This window comes from Pyrus communis, chromosome 13, assembly GCF_041283825.1.
Source record: "Pyrus communis isolate YQ-2024b chromosome 13, ASM4128382v1, whole genome shotgun sequence".
NCBI classification, from domain to species: domain Eukaryota; kingdom Viridiplantae; phylum Streptophyta; class Magnoliopsida; order Rosales; family Rosaceae; genus Pyrus; species Pyrus communis.
In genome coordinates this window covers 15,754,530-15,769,303 of record NC_142577.1, presented here as the reverse complement: position 1 = coordinate 15,769,303, position 14,774 = coordinate 15,754,530, and the positions used below count along the sequence as shown (strand labels likewise).

Genomic DNA, 14,774 nt, shown 5'->3' with positions numbered 1-14,774 from the left:
CCGTTTCACCACTTAATAACACTTTTTTTTTTCTTTTTTTGGGCTTTTGCATTCCAATACAAATTATACATATTTTAATCAAGATTTCAAGCATGAGGGTCCAACACATTTTAGAAGACCCAAATGCATTGACCATATAAATATAATCAAACCTTACAGAGGGTAGTCACTACAAATATTATAAACCCTTAGAGCAGCTCCAGCAGGAGCTCTTGCTCGAGGGACGGGCTCCGGAACAGGGCTGGATTGCCCGAGGGAGGAAGTCCAGCATTGGCTGACGAGAGAGCCCGAGCAGGCTTGAGCGCCAGGCCCATCGATTCATGCCGCCCTGACTGCCCGAAGGCAATTTAACGTGGGCTAACGTCAGGATGACGTCTCCACGTTTGTTGAGGGCCACAGAGACGTGGGTTCTGACGAAACCGAATTTGATGGCTAATAGAGGTTGCTGCTATTGTTCGGGGCAGCCGCGGCGCAGGTGAGCCTGAGCTCGCGTTAAGGCGGCCATGAGAGCATTAGAGATGGGGGGCTCTATGCCGGGACTCATGTTTTGGGTAATGGGCATCCGTTCCAGAGCCATACTGAAGCAGAGCTCTAGAGTTCGGCACTGCAGAGGGTGGGAGGAATTGGGGTGAGATTTGATGCATGCTTGGCGGAGGAAGCCAATGGTGGAGGACAAAAAAATACTATTATTTTATAAATAAAAAATACTATTATTCTTTAAATAAAAAAAATACTATTATTTTTTAAATAAAAAAAATACTATTATTTTATTTCCTATTGCCAGGGCCATTCAAGTGCAACGGTGGAGATGCAAAAGGCAGTTACTGTTCATTAAGGGCAGTTACTGTTCACTAGGTGGATTGAATAGTGAATAGCCTGGGGGGAGGGCTCCCACGCTGGAGTTGCTCTTACAAAAGGAATTCATGAGATGAACTATATAGGTGGAATGCAGGATTTTGGTTTGGGAAGATGGATTCTGCAACTTTGGTGTCTTCTCAACAACTCATGAGATCAACTCTAGTTCTGATCAGTGCCTTTTAGGATTCAATACCCACCTGGTCAGATCACAAATTCACATGTAGATGAAAATCATATCAGTTAGCATACAAGTAATAAAAATAAATAATAAATAAATAAATAAAATGAAAAAATTTAAACAGAGGACTTTCAATCCCAGGAAGCAACTTTTAAGAACCAAAACCACTAACCAAGATTAAAATTTCACATACAGAATTAAACCCAATTCATAAAAACACAAAATATGATCAAAAGTCATGACATTCAAAGAACAAGAGCCTGCCACAGTAAACCCTCATTAACTATTAGTTAAGCATCAATATATTAATCAATACACATAATTTTGCACGGAAAAATCAATCATCATACTTAAAAATACTAAAAAAAACCCATATTTTCATCAAAACCGTGGTCACGTGAACAATTGAAAGGCAACCAGACAGTTAAATTACACATTTTAATTCAAAAAATCAAAATTATTGATGCCCAAAAAGCCAATCAAACCATCTTTATGTAAGAAAAAATATGAAGAAATAAGAGCAAAAAAAGTACACTAAAAAGGCAGAGCTCACGGCATAACTTAAAATGGCAAAGAAACAGAAGAAACTAGAAGAAGCCATGAGTGATACAAGATTGAAGAGAAAATAGAAAGCGAGAGTGCAAGAGGAGCCAGAAGCAAGGAGAACCAGAGAATGGCTGGAGAGCGTGCGAGAGTGTGAGACAACGAGAGTCTGCGAGGGTTTTTTTGGTTATGTCTATTGAATTTACTTAAAAGTCGTTAATAACAGGTGTTAACCGGTGGCTAACAGGTTTGGCGGGTTGACTGAAAATGACCCGTTACAGGTTTGGCGGGTTGACTGAAAATGACCCGTTATTTAACGAGTGATTAAAGAGCTCACTCGTTAACAACATGACCCACTAAGCACTCACCCAAATACTAGTTTTAACAAGTAGGTCGAGTCAGGTTAACGGGTCGGGTCTATAATGCCAAGTCTAGTATCGGGTACCTTGAAAAAATTCTCCATTTGTTGAAGCATAAAGCAAGCTCACGCGTTGAAGAGTGGCTGCATGAAGGGCCTGCATGTCGAATCCACGCGCATAAGTGGGCCAACTTAGTAACCCAAACTCAAATTCTGGTCCGAATTTGTCAAAATTTGAGTTTTAACCCAATACTAAATTTTGAGCCAAGGGTTGGAGTGAAATGGGGTATAGAAGGCAAATTTTGAGACTTATTCCAAGAGTTAGAGATGATCTTATAATGACGCAGATAAGAAAAGCAAGCACAACCAAAAATTTTGGAAAATTAATATAAGATCCCATTGAAATAATTTTGTTTATGTATCTGTACTTGATTTGCGCCATCGGCCTGAGTAATCAGGGCAGACCCTAAGGGTAGCCGAGAGTGGCGACTGCTTGATCCTAAAATTCGTTTACCTTAGGTTGTAGGTTAATAAATAATAGAAAATAGAAAATATTTCAAAATTGAACTGTTACTGTGTTGGTGAAATGAATTAAAAATTGTTTTGACTACTTGGCAGGAATTCAATACAAGCAAATGCCTTTCTTTCTCTTTAATTTCTTTTTCTTTTTCCTATCCGTTTTAGTCCTTCATCATTTAACAAAAATAAAAATTACACAAAATTTTTAAGAAAGAAAGCTATCAACTATCTTATACAGTTTAGAAGAATACAACTTCAGATAATCTAATTTTCAAACTATGAAATTAATTTTATTTGAAATTGGTCAAATAGTATACTGTCTTCGGTAGAGATTGAGTGACTTAGTTATGTTATCTATTGAAAAAGGATAGGAAGAAAACTTGATTGTGGGATGTTTTGATGCAATTATAAGTTTACATGTTGATTAAATTTTTGTTTGGTGTTTTATTTTTTTTGATACGGCCAACTTGTGCTCATCAAATTATTTTATTTGACACAGGACTCCTTGTTTCATAAATGTCTTAAAAACTTTTTCTCTTTTATTGTATTTGCTTTTAAAACATGAAAAAAAAAAAATATATATATATATATGTATGTATATATGACACATCGAAGGACTTAAAAACTCAAAGGCCCCCGCCCAGAAGCTTGACTCGGGCCCGAAAATTACAGGGTTGGCCCTGCGAGTAATCAAGTGTTTGGATATTTTGATATTATTGAAAAATATGTTATGATTTGTAATTGTAATTATAATTTTTTAATATTGAATTATTTTGACATTTTCTATGGAATGCAATACTGGGAAGGAGCAGTTCAGTTCAAACGATTTGTGCTGTTTGGCGTGTAGACTGCGGACTGGAACAGTTGAGGTTTTGTTGACGTGACAAGGCAACTGCTGATGGATTAATGCAATTAATGGATACAATGAGATAATGGTGAATTTTTAAGAGTAAGATTCTCTATCTCTTATTTTCATCATCTTCTCTACTTTTCTCTTATGTATTATTTTTTATCTTATTATTTTTATAAAAATATTAATATAAAATATTAATGTAACTTAATTATTACAATTTAAATAGAAGAGAAAAAAAAAGAAAAAGAGAGTAAGAGAGGAAAAAATGAAACTGGTGATGGGAATTTGTCAGGATGCTTTTTGGGATAAATAGTAAAAAATGAGATGATGGCTTGGCAATTAGCAAGAGGTGCCGTAAGCCTTAAGCCAACATAGGCTTCGGTTTATTTGAAAAGTCACGGACAGCCAGAACGTTAATTACTCACACTTTCATGAGTTTGAATTGCCCAACAGATCCTCTCCTGATTTTATTTGTGAGTATTCTAAAAATTTGTAAATTGTATCCGTTTATTGTATATTATGTAGTCAGTTTTCGTCAAATACTGTTTGTGTTCAATTTTAAATAATTTTTTTAAATGATATTTGACCACACGATGCAAGATGAACGAACACAATTCACAAACCACTACGATCCTTACAAAAAGAATCCGGATTCTTGAATTGCAATGGATTCTGCAACGAATATCAGGCAGCAAGCAAATATTTCCTTCTATTACGGGAGGCTCTGCAATCGAAGACGACCTTCAACAAATTTACCCTGGGCAATTTTTCAACTCAACACACAAAGTATAAAAATGTTGTCTGCAACACAAAGTTATTCATCTACTAGCGTTCCATGTTACTTTTTTTGTTGTCTTAAGAACACATTACAGTTAAGTAATAAAGTTATAATGTGCCTCTTTGGGGAAACAAAAACGGAGGAGGAATTAATCACTTGAAGCACATCTCTAATGCTGTCGTGCTCAAGTCTGCTGAAACGAGAATGCAAATTGTTTTTGCTTATGTTCATCAGGCCTACTTGAGATGTCGTTAGATTAAATATGAGGGAGTCTTCTACGTTCTTGCGTTCCTTATGCTATATTTTCTGTTTCTCTTGAGAACTGCAGCTTATTTGTATATTGAGATTAAACTTGAGAGAATTTCTCACTTCATGTCTTGAAAATTCCCAGTTTCTTAGATGAGCTTACACTGATCTGGCTACTTGCTGAAGTCAGTTGTGCTCATGAAAAATCTTTCATATCTATATTCTAGATATACCTCGTGTACTATCTGATGCATCCCACTATTTAAGACCGTTGAGCAGAACCCCTAACTTTTTGTAATGCATGTTCCGGGCTCATCTCATTTCTTATCATTCTTTCGACTTAGAAGTGCACTTTGATATCTTATTTTTCGTGTCACTATTGCAGTTGTCGTTTTCTCCAGCGCTGAGCAGGGAATTTCGACCTTACAAACCGGATCCAGCTCCACTACTGCATATATGTTCAGCTTGGGAAGTTAAACCTACTGAAGTAATGATGGCGGAGATTACCTTAAAGATGATTTGAGTACTTGTGTTTTTGTTTAGTGTCCCTTTGAAGAATTTATTCTGCGCTGTTCTTGTTACATTATTAGTGTAATTTTTGGATCGTTTTCCTCAAAGTGCGTCGTATGGTGTGGCAGGCATACGATACTGTTATTCAGCATAATGGTTTGGCATGTGAACGGACGAAGAAGCAATAAATGGGTTGTGGAAAGGAATAGAATGATTTTATAATTGAAGGAATGAACCGATAATCAAAGGGACCTGAACATCTGCATTGAACCTGCACAATGTTTGACATTTCTGAGCTTCTGTCTAATCTTGTTTGATGTGACATAAATAGTACTTGGAGAAGCCATGAACAATTGATTGCCTGACTTTGCAGGTGGTTTGTGGGAAGCGAGCAGGAGCTTGTTGCGTGCTTGCTTGATGAAAGTGGGAGGTACGACTCTCCAGAATATGCCAATTTTGAAACCAAATTTCAAGGTGTCTTCCCTGAGTGAAGTTATCGCGCTATTGAAAGCAAATTTTGACATGTCACCGTGGACGATCTTCACGTTACACAGAGAAGTATAGGTTGCAGTACTTGTTTCATGGGTTGTTCTTTGCTCTTGGGCTGGAAGCCTGGAATACACGCAAAGAAACTGCAAGCTGAAAGATGAAGATGAAGGAACTTGTAGAAACCCATGTTATTAGGCGGAAGAGGAGGCTCATCAGTAAATTTGTGTGACTTAAATTAGTCTTGATAAGTGTACTGTACTTACTGGCCTGATAAAAGCTCATCCAGTTACCACCGATAACCCATAAGACTTAGAAATTACTTTGGGCGAGATTGATCAAATGCCCACCTAGTTTGTTGTGGTTAAACCAATATGCCTAAAATTTTTATCCGCATGATTCAGGAAGTGCATACCATGTCTGAGCCTTGGATGACCGGGGAAATATAGACACTGGGAAAGGAATTATGGGAGTCCGCCCGAGTAAAGGGAGCCTTCCGTGAGAGGGCCTTAGAGGAGAATCGAAATAATGTGACCCCTCTAAATTGCAAGCAATTGTGGATTGGCCAATACACACTACAGTGAAGGGTCTGAGAGGGGTTTTGACTCTCTGGGTATTACAGGAAGTTTATTCTTGGGTATGGCGAGATATGTTAGCCATTTTATCAACTCACAAAGAAAGAAGGGTTTCTTTGGTCACCTGGTGCCCAAGATGCTTTTAGTCAATTGAAACAAGTGATGAGATCTCCACAGGCCCCAGTCATGCCAAATAAGGTAAACCTATTGCCTTCTCCAGCCAATCATTAGGTCCTAGAAACGAAACATTATCCACTTATGAGAGAGAGTTTATTGCAAATGTGCAGGCGGTGAAAAATGGTAGAATTATTTGCAACGGAAACATTTTGTGAAAAGAATAGACCACCACAACCTTATGTACTTTCTCAGTAATAGGGCTTATACTCCATTGACCCCATAACAAAAAGGAGAGAGAAAGAACAAGAAAATTGAAATAAAAAGCACCAAGATTTTAACCACAAAAATGCATATACATATATTTATATATATACACAAATGAATATGTATATGAATTAGAGTTTGCAAAAGCTATAGCAAAAGAAGCTGACACCCAAATTAATTTCCCTTTTACGCCTAGGGAGAGGGAGAGAAAGAAGAGTGGCAAAGCGAAAAAGCGAAAAAATTGAAAAAAAAAAGAAGAATGATGACTCAGACATTGCTTAAACCCGTTTTATCCCACGTTGGAGTGTGAGAGTCTGTAATACCAAGCAACAACTGTTGATAGCAGTTACATAACTGAGGGGGAAATTAGAACATTTGAATTTGGATATGGGAAATGAGTAGAAACGGAAAATTTTACAAACTGGGAAGTTAGCGCTTGTGGGCGAATTACACTCCTTTTTGAAAACTCACGGCAACCTCTACTCGTTTCTTTCTCCCATGTTGATTTCGTATGTATCTATATATAAATATATAATTTTGTGAGTTATTAAATTCTTTTTATCTCATTTTTAAATTTCTTAGATATTTTTTTAAATATAATTTTGTTAGATTAATATTTTCTCCTAAAATGAAAGAGGAGTGGAGTTGGTCACGTCTCCTTCTTTTTTTTTTTTTTTTTTTTTTTTTCATTTTTCAATAAAACAACTTTTAAGTTTCTGTTTTTTTAACAATATTTCTATGACATATTAGTCCCTTTCTCTCTTCGAAAATGGAGGAGTGGAGTTGGTCACGTCTTTTCTTTTTCTTTTTTTTTTTTTAATAAAAACAATTTTAAGTTTCGGTTTTTTGTTACAATACTATGGCTGTGTTTTATTTTGTATTTTCTTATTTTTATTTTTGTGAGATATTAAACACTCAGGCTCTTCTAAAATGGAGGAGTGGTGTTGGTTGGTTGGGTTAAATTCATTTTATCTCGTTTTTTTATCAGAAAATAAATCAGGGATTTCAGCACGTCCTTTTTTTATCTCATTTTTAAATTTCTTAGATATTTTTTTAAAAATATAATTTTGTTATAGTGGGAGACTACTACGGCAACTGCTTCAAATACGGTTTCTTTCTTTCTGCACGTTGTATTTTCTTTCCTCCACTTTCTCTCCTTGCCACGTTTTTATCATCATGTCCTTACCTTTTTACTTTTTATTATTTTTACAACCTGTAATAAAAGGGGCAATTTTGAGATATTAAATGTTTCACCAGTTCCAGCACTTCTTCCCCTTTTTATTTGTTTTTCTTTTTTTTTCTTCTAATAAAAAGAATTTTAGATTTATGTTTTTTTTACAAAATTGCCCTTGTTTTCATGTATCAAATTCAGTTTTAGTTTTAGATTTTTTTTTGTTTGAGGGGCTTTATAGTCCAATTATTTTTTGTGAAGCCTTGAGACACCAAACTCTCTTTCTGGCTTTCTAATATTAAAAATGAACTATATTGTTGTTGACTAAAATAACTCGTAGGAAACTAAGTCTGTTTGATAAATTTGTGCTTGGTTAACTAACGAATCTGTACTTAGTTGACTAGTGAATTTGACTAGTCAATCCAGCCTACTTTAATTCATAATTGCTTTGTCATCGTTGTTTGCATAATGAACAGATATGTGAATGCATTCCATTTTGTGATTTTTTGTTGTTAGACAGATCTAGGTAGACTCTAACTAGTTAGACGTATTAGTCAATTAAGTTTAGTTCTTGCAACTGTACTTTCTGTCACTAAAGAACTTGTAACTAATTAGCTAGCTCATTTAACTAGTTTACTGTGCAAAGTTAAAATTTTTATTAGCAGGATATTCTGCCTAATACCAATTTCAATTGGTATCAAAGCTCTGTTCTTGTTATAATCTCTGAGAGTTACTGGTATTGAGCAGCATCTCACCATTGATTGTGATTGTGTTACTGGCTCTTATAACTCACATCCGTTCTGTGTTGGAACAGACTATGCTGCATAGAGTGAGAAGTTCACCGACAAGCCCTCTTTATTCCATCGTTTCATAAATACATTCTAACATGCTCAAACGATTACACATACAATATGGCAGCTACCCGACAATCACAAGACATAAAACCTTGTAGGATGGATGTTATACCCATTATTCCGTAATCTCTGCTATCTAACAGCATTTAGTTGCAGAATATAAAGATGACATACACTGATCAGATTGTAATGATAAAACTGCTTACTGCAAAAACTCTCTCGGGTCGGTGACGTAACCAGTCAAAGCTGACGCAGCAGCCGTATAGGGGGAAGCGAGATATATCTGGCCTTCCTTGTGACCCATTCGACCTGGGAAGTTCCTGTTTGTTGTCGAGACGCATACCTGCAAAGACAAGATGGTTAATAATCTACCAGTATTTATTTTCAATACAACTGAAACTAAAACCAAGATGTTCTCCTTGCAACAAGGTTATCTGCAAATTGGGTTATGAACCCCAAAGGCAGGGAAGTCGGTCCCAATTCTATCGAAGACGACATAGTGAAATGCAACAATGCGTGACGTCCAGCTGCCCCAAGACAGGAGAGCACATTAGATCCTTATGAATGTGTTGCAGAAAGGATGCACTCGCCTGAGGTTCATTTAAGCGTGCATGCGTGTCTTTCGGACCCCCCATGCAAGCACCGCAAGTGGGACTTGCAGGTGCGTCACATCCAGCTTCCTCAAATATCTGGGAGCAAGTCTTGCCACCAGACCCTGGAACTGGCAGACTATACACGTCCATCCAAACCTGCAGATTTCAGAATATACAATAAACAAGATTTCATTTATCATGCCTTTCATAAAATTTCTTGATAAATTTATATATACAGATGTTGTCACCGAAGCACTTAATTCTGTAGCTTGACAAACCTTTTGGGTAGCAGGCACAAGAAATGTGGGAACTTTGACCTTTTTCCCCTGCAGCAAAGGAATTAAATCTTTAAGCTTAAACCAAGAAAAGAGAATTTCCAAACAAAACATTCAGATGTCAATTGAAGTCAGCATTACAGAATATGTAAACAATATCCGAAGTCAGCATATGTAAACAATATCCCAATACTCATGTGACGAAGATTTGACTCCTTACAGATGCTAGAAAAACTCTGGCTGCAGCCATAAAATCCTCTGTTTTTCCACCAGTACAAGAACCGATATATACTCTGTCAATTTTCACATCTTTGCATTCTCTTGCTAAAGCACGATTATCTGGAGAATGAGGCTGGAAAACAATTCTTTTTATGAATTAACCATGGAAGAGAGGCAAAATTACAAATCATTGAATATCTACAAGGGAGATTAAACTATAAGAGACCAATCTATGTGCTGCTCACCTTTGCCACCAATGGCTCCAATTTTGAGATATCAAATCTGTACTCTTTAAGAAATCTAAATGCACACAAAACAAACTCATTAATACAAACGAATTCCAAAAGGCCAAATCTCACAAATCTTAAGTTAGTCAACAGAAGGAATAAAAGAATATGCATATTATAAAAAGGAATATAAAAGAATATGCATATTCGAATCCTAGGTATGCTTAACATCCAATTCTCTTACATCTGCTGTAGATTTACAAATGATGATAAGGTAGTCCGTGACAACCTGAACTAAAATACATAAGATGATGACCACATAGTATTTTAAAAAAGATGAATATAGAATGATGTCTCATCCACTAACATAACATTGTCAAAATTCAAATGCACCATCAGTGCGTCAAAAGTCCCTCAAAACCATAGGAAATACTAAATCTAAATCTAACATTAAAACGTTACTAAATCTAACAAGTGTGTATAAAAGCATCAACCATAAAAACTAAACATAAGATTCTAGAGTGCATGTCCACGTTGAAAGCAAAATACATGCTTCAGAGACTCAGAGTTCAAACATTATAAACTGGATCATGAAATGGTCTAACAAAATGTGGATAATCAGTAGCATAAATTACCTTGCTTTAGCATCACTGTAAACAGGTTCATAGGGAACAGACGTCTTATCCTGCAATTCAACATTAAACATTATATAGCCTGTGCTACACAACACAAATGTATGTGACATTCAAAAAAGAACAAATTTGTGACAGCCACCCACACAAAAAATAAAAAAAATAAAATAAAAAAAATAAATCCCCTAACTGTAACAAGAAAATGTTGTGCTCCCAACCCCATTTTACTGACTCTAAAGGAGGAGGGGAAAGAGAGGGAGAGAGAGCCATCATAGCATTTGAAGATTTGTAGCACTAACCTCAAGGTACTTAAATGTAGTGCTATCAGGAGGAACAATACCATTTTTACCTCCAGCCTCAACAACCATGTTGCATAATGTCATTCTTTCTTCCATCTGTCCAGCACAAGTTTGTGAAAGAGTAATTAACAGATACAACCAGATGAATGGTATGATCAGACATGCAGTAAAATTCACTTACAGATAAGCTTTCAACAGTGCTGCCAACAAACTCCATAGCTTTATATGTTGCACCAGCAACAGATATTTCACCAATAATCTGCCAGATGAAATTCATTTATCAAGGAAACAACAAGGCTGGATGTGTTATATATCAAGCAAATAAAATCATATGATCTAACTCTTATAATTTTAACTTCTTTGTATGCTATGCAGACTGAGTAAAAAAAAAATGCCTTGAGGCCTGATTAAACTTACTTGCAGAATCAAATCTTTGGCAAGCAAATAGTCAGGCATTTCACCATCCATCACAAATCTCAATGTTGGTGGCACCTGCAATTTTAGAAGGAAATCAGAAAAGTATGAAAGTACAATAAAATTCAAAGAAATTACTGCAAACAACTATAATATTAAAGTATGAGATATAGAAATACAGCAGAAATTGTGAATCTACAGATACAAGTACAACCTCGATCACTAATAGCTCATACTGGAAAGAGAAAGACATTTAGCTTATCAAAAAGCATAATTCTCCCTTTTCGGGTCACTATATGGTGTACTTTCCTGTTTTCCAAGTTTTTAACAATGTCCAATGATTTGTTTTGAGACATTCAAACCTCAGGTTGAGTGAGGCTGTAATATGTACCCTTCCTGATATTGCCTTCGATACAGTCAAGTCTAATGGCTTTTATAAAGTCTAACCCATAGCTTCAAAAATCAAATGAAAACCCCACTTCCTAATACCAGAACCTAATATAAGATGAAAACATCTCAACTTGGGCTTGCAGATGTCGTACTTGTGCTTAATAAAACTTGAGTATCACATGCAAATGCTACTAGAGCCTGTTGTTTCATATGGCATGTATCTAAACACCTCAAGCAACACTTGCTTCCAGGACATATACAACAATCTAAAACTGTATCAATCAATCTAAATCAACAATTAACTAAAATCCTTTCATGTGCACAATATCAAAGTTTCACAAACTCATCATCCCTGCCAGTGCACTTTCAAAAACCATCACCACCTTCATGACCACACTTAAACAAGACTAATGAAGGCAGAAAAGTTCTGCAACAAGCATTTAAATCGTATTGGTTGTCACTACCTACTATTCAAAGTCATTTCATATTGTTTTCCCATCACTTATTGCAACGTAAATACTACTACTTTCTACAACTAAATACATAGTTCTTGATGTTTGAAGTCGAATACTCTGCCAAAAATCAATGAATCTATCAGTCAGTAGACATAACATATCTGGTGGAAGATCATGATACCAATGACTATGGTTCATTGACCCTTCATTTATTACAAAGGACTTAGAAACTCATTATCACCATCACAATTTAAATAAAACAAAACAAAAGGTAAGAAACAACTCCAAAACCATTGAAGCACTACAGTATAGAAACTCATTATCACCATCACAATTTAAATAAAACAAAAGAAAAGGTAAGAAACAACTCCAAAACCATTGAAGCACTAAAGTATTACAATGGCTCAAATTTTTAATATATGTAAAGCACAGTATGAAAGCTAAACAGGGTGAAAGGGGCCAATATTCACCAATATTATATTAGTGGAAGCTAAACTATCCGTGGAATTAAACCATTCGCATGAAATCCGCCAGAGAGTGACAATTATATGTGATCAGAAAGGCAGAAATGAAAACATATTTAAAATCTCCAAACCTTGAGGAGAAGCTTCCCAGTGCCCAATACAAATCCTGCATCAGTGTTCCCGATTCCAGTAGCAAATTGTCCAAAAGCTCCAGCAGTACATGTATGAGAATCTGTACCCAGCAGAACCTGAAGACCAAATCAGGTGTTTGGTTGCTACTTTGGACTGAAAAAACCATAAAATAATATTGAACTCTTCAAAGGAAAGTACCTCCCCCGGCCTGCAATGACCTTCTTGAGCAAGAGCAACATGGCATACGCCCTTATAATCGGGGTTGGCCTGCCAAATTGTCAACTAAACTCAATATCTGATGATTAAACCAATTAAAACATGGTGAAAACATAACATTAAAATCCACACCTTGAAATTACTTAGATCCTTGATATCATAGAAATACTTGATGTTTTGCTCGGTGCACAAATCCCTCAAGATATCCACATTTCGGTTCGCACGTTCATCAGTGGTAAATATATAATGGTCAGGTATGATAACAACCTTTTCACGGTTCCAAACCTGCAATATCGAAACAATGAAGCACTATTTATACCCCATGACAACAAAAACTGCTGTGATTACAAAATCTCAGATATGAAAAATAGACCTTTTCAATAATAATCAACACACATACAGAGATGATGAATAGTGAGCTAAACAAAGAAAATATGTCATCAAGCAATGAGTTAAATGCAAATGAATTCCTTCTTTCCTTTATTTCTGTGATTGGTTATGGTTATTCATAAACAAAGCAGTAAGAGAGGACTTGTATGTTGATATGTTGTATTGGCCTCGCAGACAACAAGATGTTTACCCACAGACATGGGCATGTGAACTAGGACAAGGAGAAACAAAGACAACCTTCTCATTGCAGCCATCCAATGTTGGGTTGGGTCAAGCTACACTATGATGCTATTGTTCCTTGACTCCAGCAGTGATGCGCAGAAACCATTTGGGACACATTGATGCACAATGTTTCTTGTGGCCTAACCCGATTCATAGAAGTAGATTCTCTAATGTAATCATTACCATTGCTAGAAGAGTCACTCAACGATAACCCGACTTGATCAATGAACCTATTGCTTCTGACAAAATATTTATGCCCACCCCTTCTCATTATTGGTTTGTAAAGCATGTCTAGATCAGTAAACTAAGCTATTCAAAACCGAAAAATATGGCTTCCGATTGCACTTCTAGTCTTTTGGGTGTTTAATACAGTAATGCATGTAGAAAAACAAAAACAAAAAGAAGAAAAGGAAGTACCTTTGCGTTCTGGCCGAACTCTTTCTTGAAGACTCCAAATGAACCGGGTCCACAGACGTCATGGGTCATCAAAACATCGACTTCAACCCAAACATTCTCACCCGGACTCAGCTGGGTTCTCTCAGAGGCTCGAGCAAATATCTTCTCAGTCATCGTCATCCCGGTCTTAACCTGAAAATTAACCAAAACCCAATCCAAAAAACCCGCCAAATGGGGATTCTCATCCATCCTAATTGCACAAGACCAATGGAAAAAAGTTCATCCTAACCGAGCCGGTGATGGCGGGCTGGCGCTCCGATTGCTGCGGAGCTATGACGGAGCAAATTTTCTTGGATTTTCTCTTGCATTTCTGACTGTAAATCGGCGTTGCGGAGGAGAAAGCAGAGAGATTCAGATCCTTCTGAGGTTCAATCAAATTCAGCAATGGTTAGTGAAAACCCAACAAAAAAATTAATTGGAAGAAAAAAAAGTTGGAGCCAAAAAAACCAAAAGGGACCTTGTTGCTAATGAAGGAGGTGGACGGCGGAGCAGCGGTGGAGCAAGCCATGGGTGTCAGAATGCGAGTTTATGCGGCGTAACTCTGATGTCTCTGCAGAAGAAGAAGAAGCGACGAAGAAGTGGAAGAGTTGTGTTTTGGTTTTGCTACTTTGTGGGAAGCGGCGGCTGAGTGGCGTGTGTTTTGTAGTGGCTGTGACTGGACATGGGGAGGTGTGTAGTTGATGTTGCTTTATTTTATGTTGTCCAGAGCGGGAGCTCCATCATATGCGACAATGCAGCGGTCGACCAAATTTACGTAGCAGCAAAATAACACACGCTTCCCGGAACTTGTTACGTTTTATATTTAAAATGTATAACATATATTAGTGTAGAATACTCTTTATTAGAAAATAAAATGAAAAGTACGATTTGTACTTTAGAATGATGTATTCAATTGAGAATTTGAAGGATTTTAATTTTTTTAGAATGCATTTTTTGTCATTGGACTATCACGGACTAGATAAGCTTGAGGGTCTAAGTTGGACTAGTTTGGCTTGGACTAAGCAGGATAAAGTGTTTAGTTTATTGTCAGACTAATTAAGTGTTTAGTTCAGTATCAGACTAAGTATAACAATTTTCCTA

The 14,774-nt window shown here is 36.5% G+C and overlaps 1 protein-coding gene across 2 annotated transcripts; it reads right to left on the bottom strand.

Annotated features, from left to right (window-relative positions):
• Positions 1–8,293: 8,293 nt before the first annotated feature.
• LOC137737090 (3-isopropylmalate dehydratase large subunit, chloroplastic) lies at positions 8,294–14,461 on the bottom strand. 2 transcript variants are annotated; one of them, XM_068476454.2, is made up of 15 exons: positions 14,152–14,461; positions 13,924–14,055; positions 13,656–13,826; positions 12,759–12,911; positions 12,609–12,677; positions 12,410–12,526; positions 10,973–11,047; positions 10,737–10,814; positions 10,556–10,651; positions 10,260–10,309; positions 9,643–9,697; positions 9,399–9,530; positions 9,182–9,229; positions 8,901–9,059; positions 8,294–8,653 (listed from the first exon to the last, which is right to left on the bottom strand). In XM_068476454.2, exons 1-15 carry the CDS (start codon positions 14,200–14,202, stop codon positions 8,513–8,515), a joined length of 1,527 nt encoding a protein of 508 aa, XP_068332555.2. In that variant the 5' UTR covers positions 14,203–14,461; the 3' UTR covers positions 8,294–8,512. The 2 variants fall into 2 exon arrangements, with proteins under 2 accessions (XP_068332555.2, XP_088539246.1); XM_088683120.1 differs by lacking the exon at positions 8,901–9,059 and having other exon boundaries at positions 14,152–14,352.
• Between the last annotated feature and the right edge of the window lie 313 nt (positions 14,462–14,774).

Excerpts from the sequence above, each read along its gene's own strand:
- LOC137737090 (XM_068476454.2), bottom strand. The coding sequence starts at position 14,202 with ATGGCTTGCTCCACCGCTGCTCCGCCGTCCACCTCCTTCATTAGCAAC. Across the intron at positions 10,652-10,736 it reads GCACTGTTGAAAGCTTATCT|ATGGAAGAAAGAATGACATT; the intron begins GTAAGTGAATTT and ends TGTGCTGGACAG. Across the intron at positions 9,230-9,398 it reads CCAGAGTTTTTCTAGCATCT|GGGAAAAAGGTCAAAGTTCC; the intron begins GTAAGGAGTCAA and ends CCTTTGCTGCAG.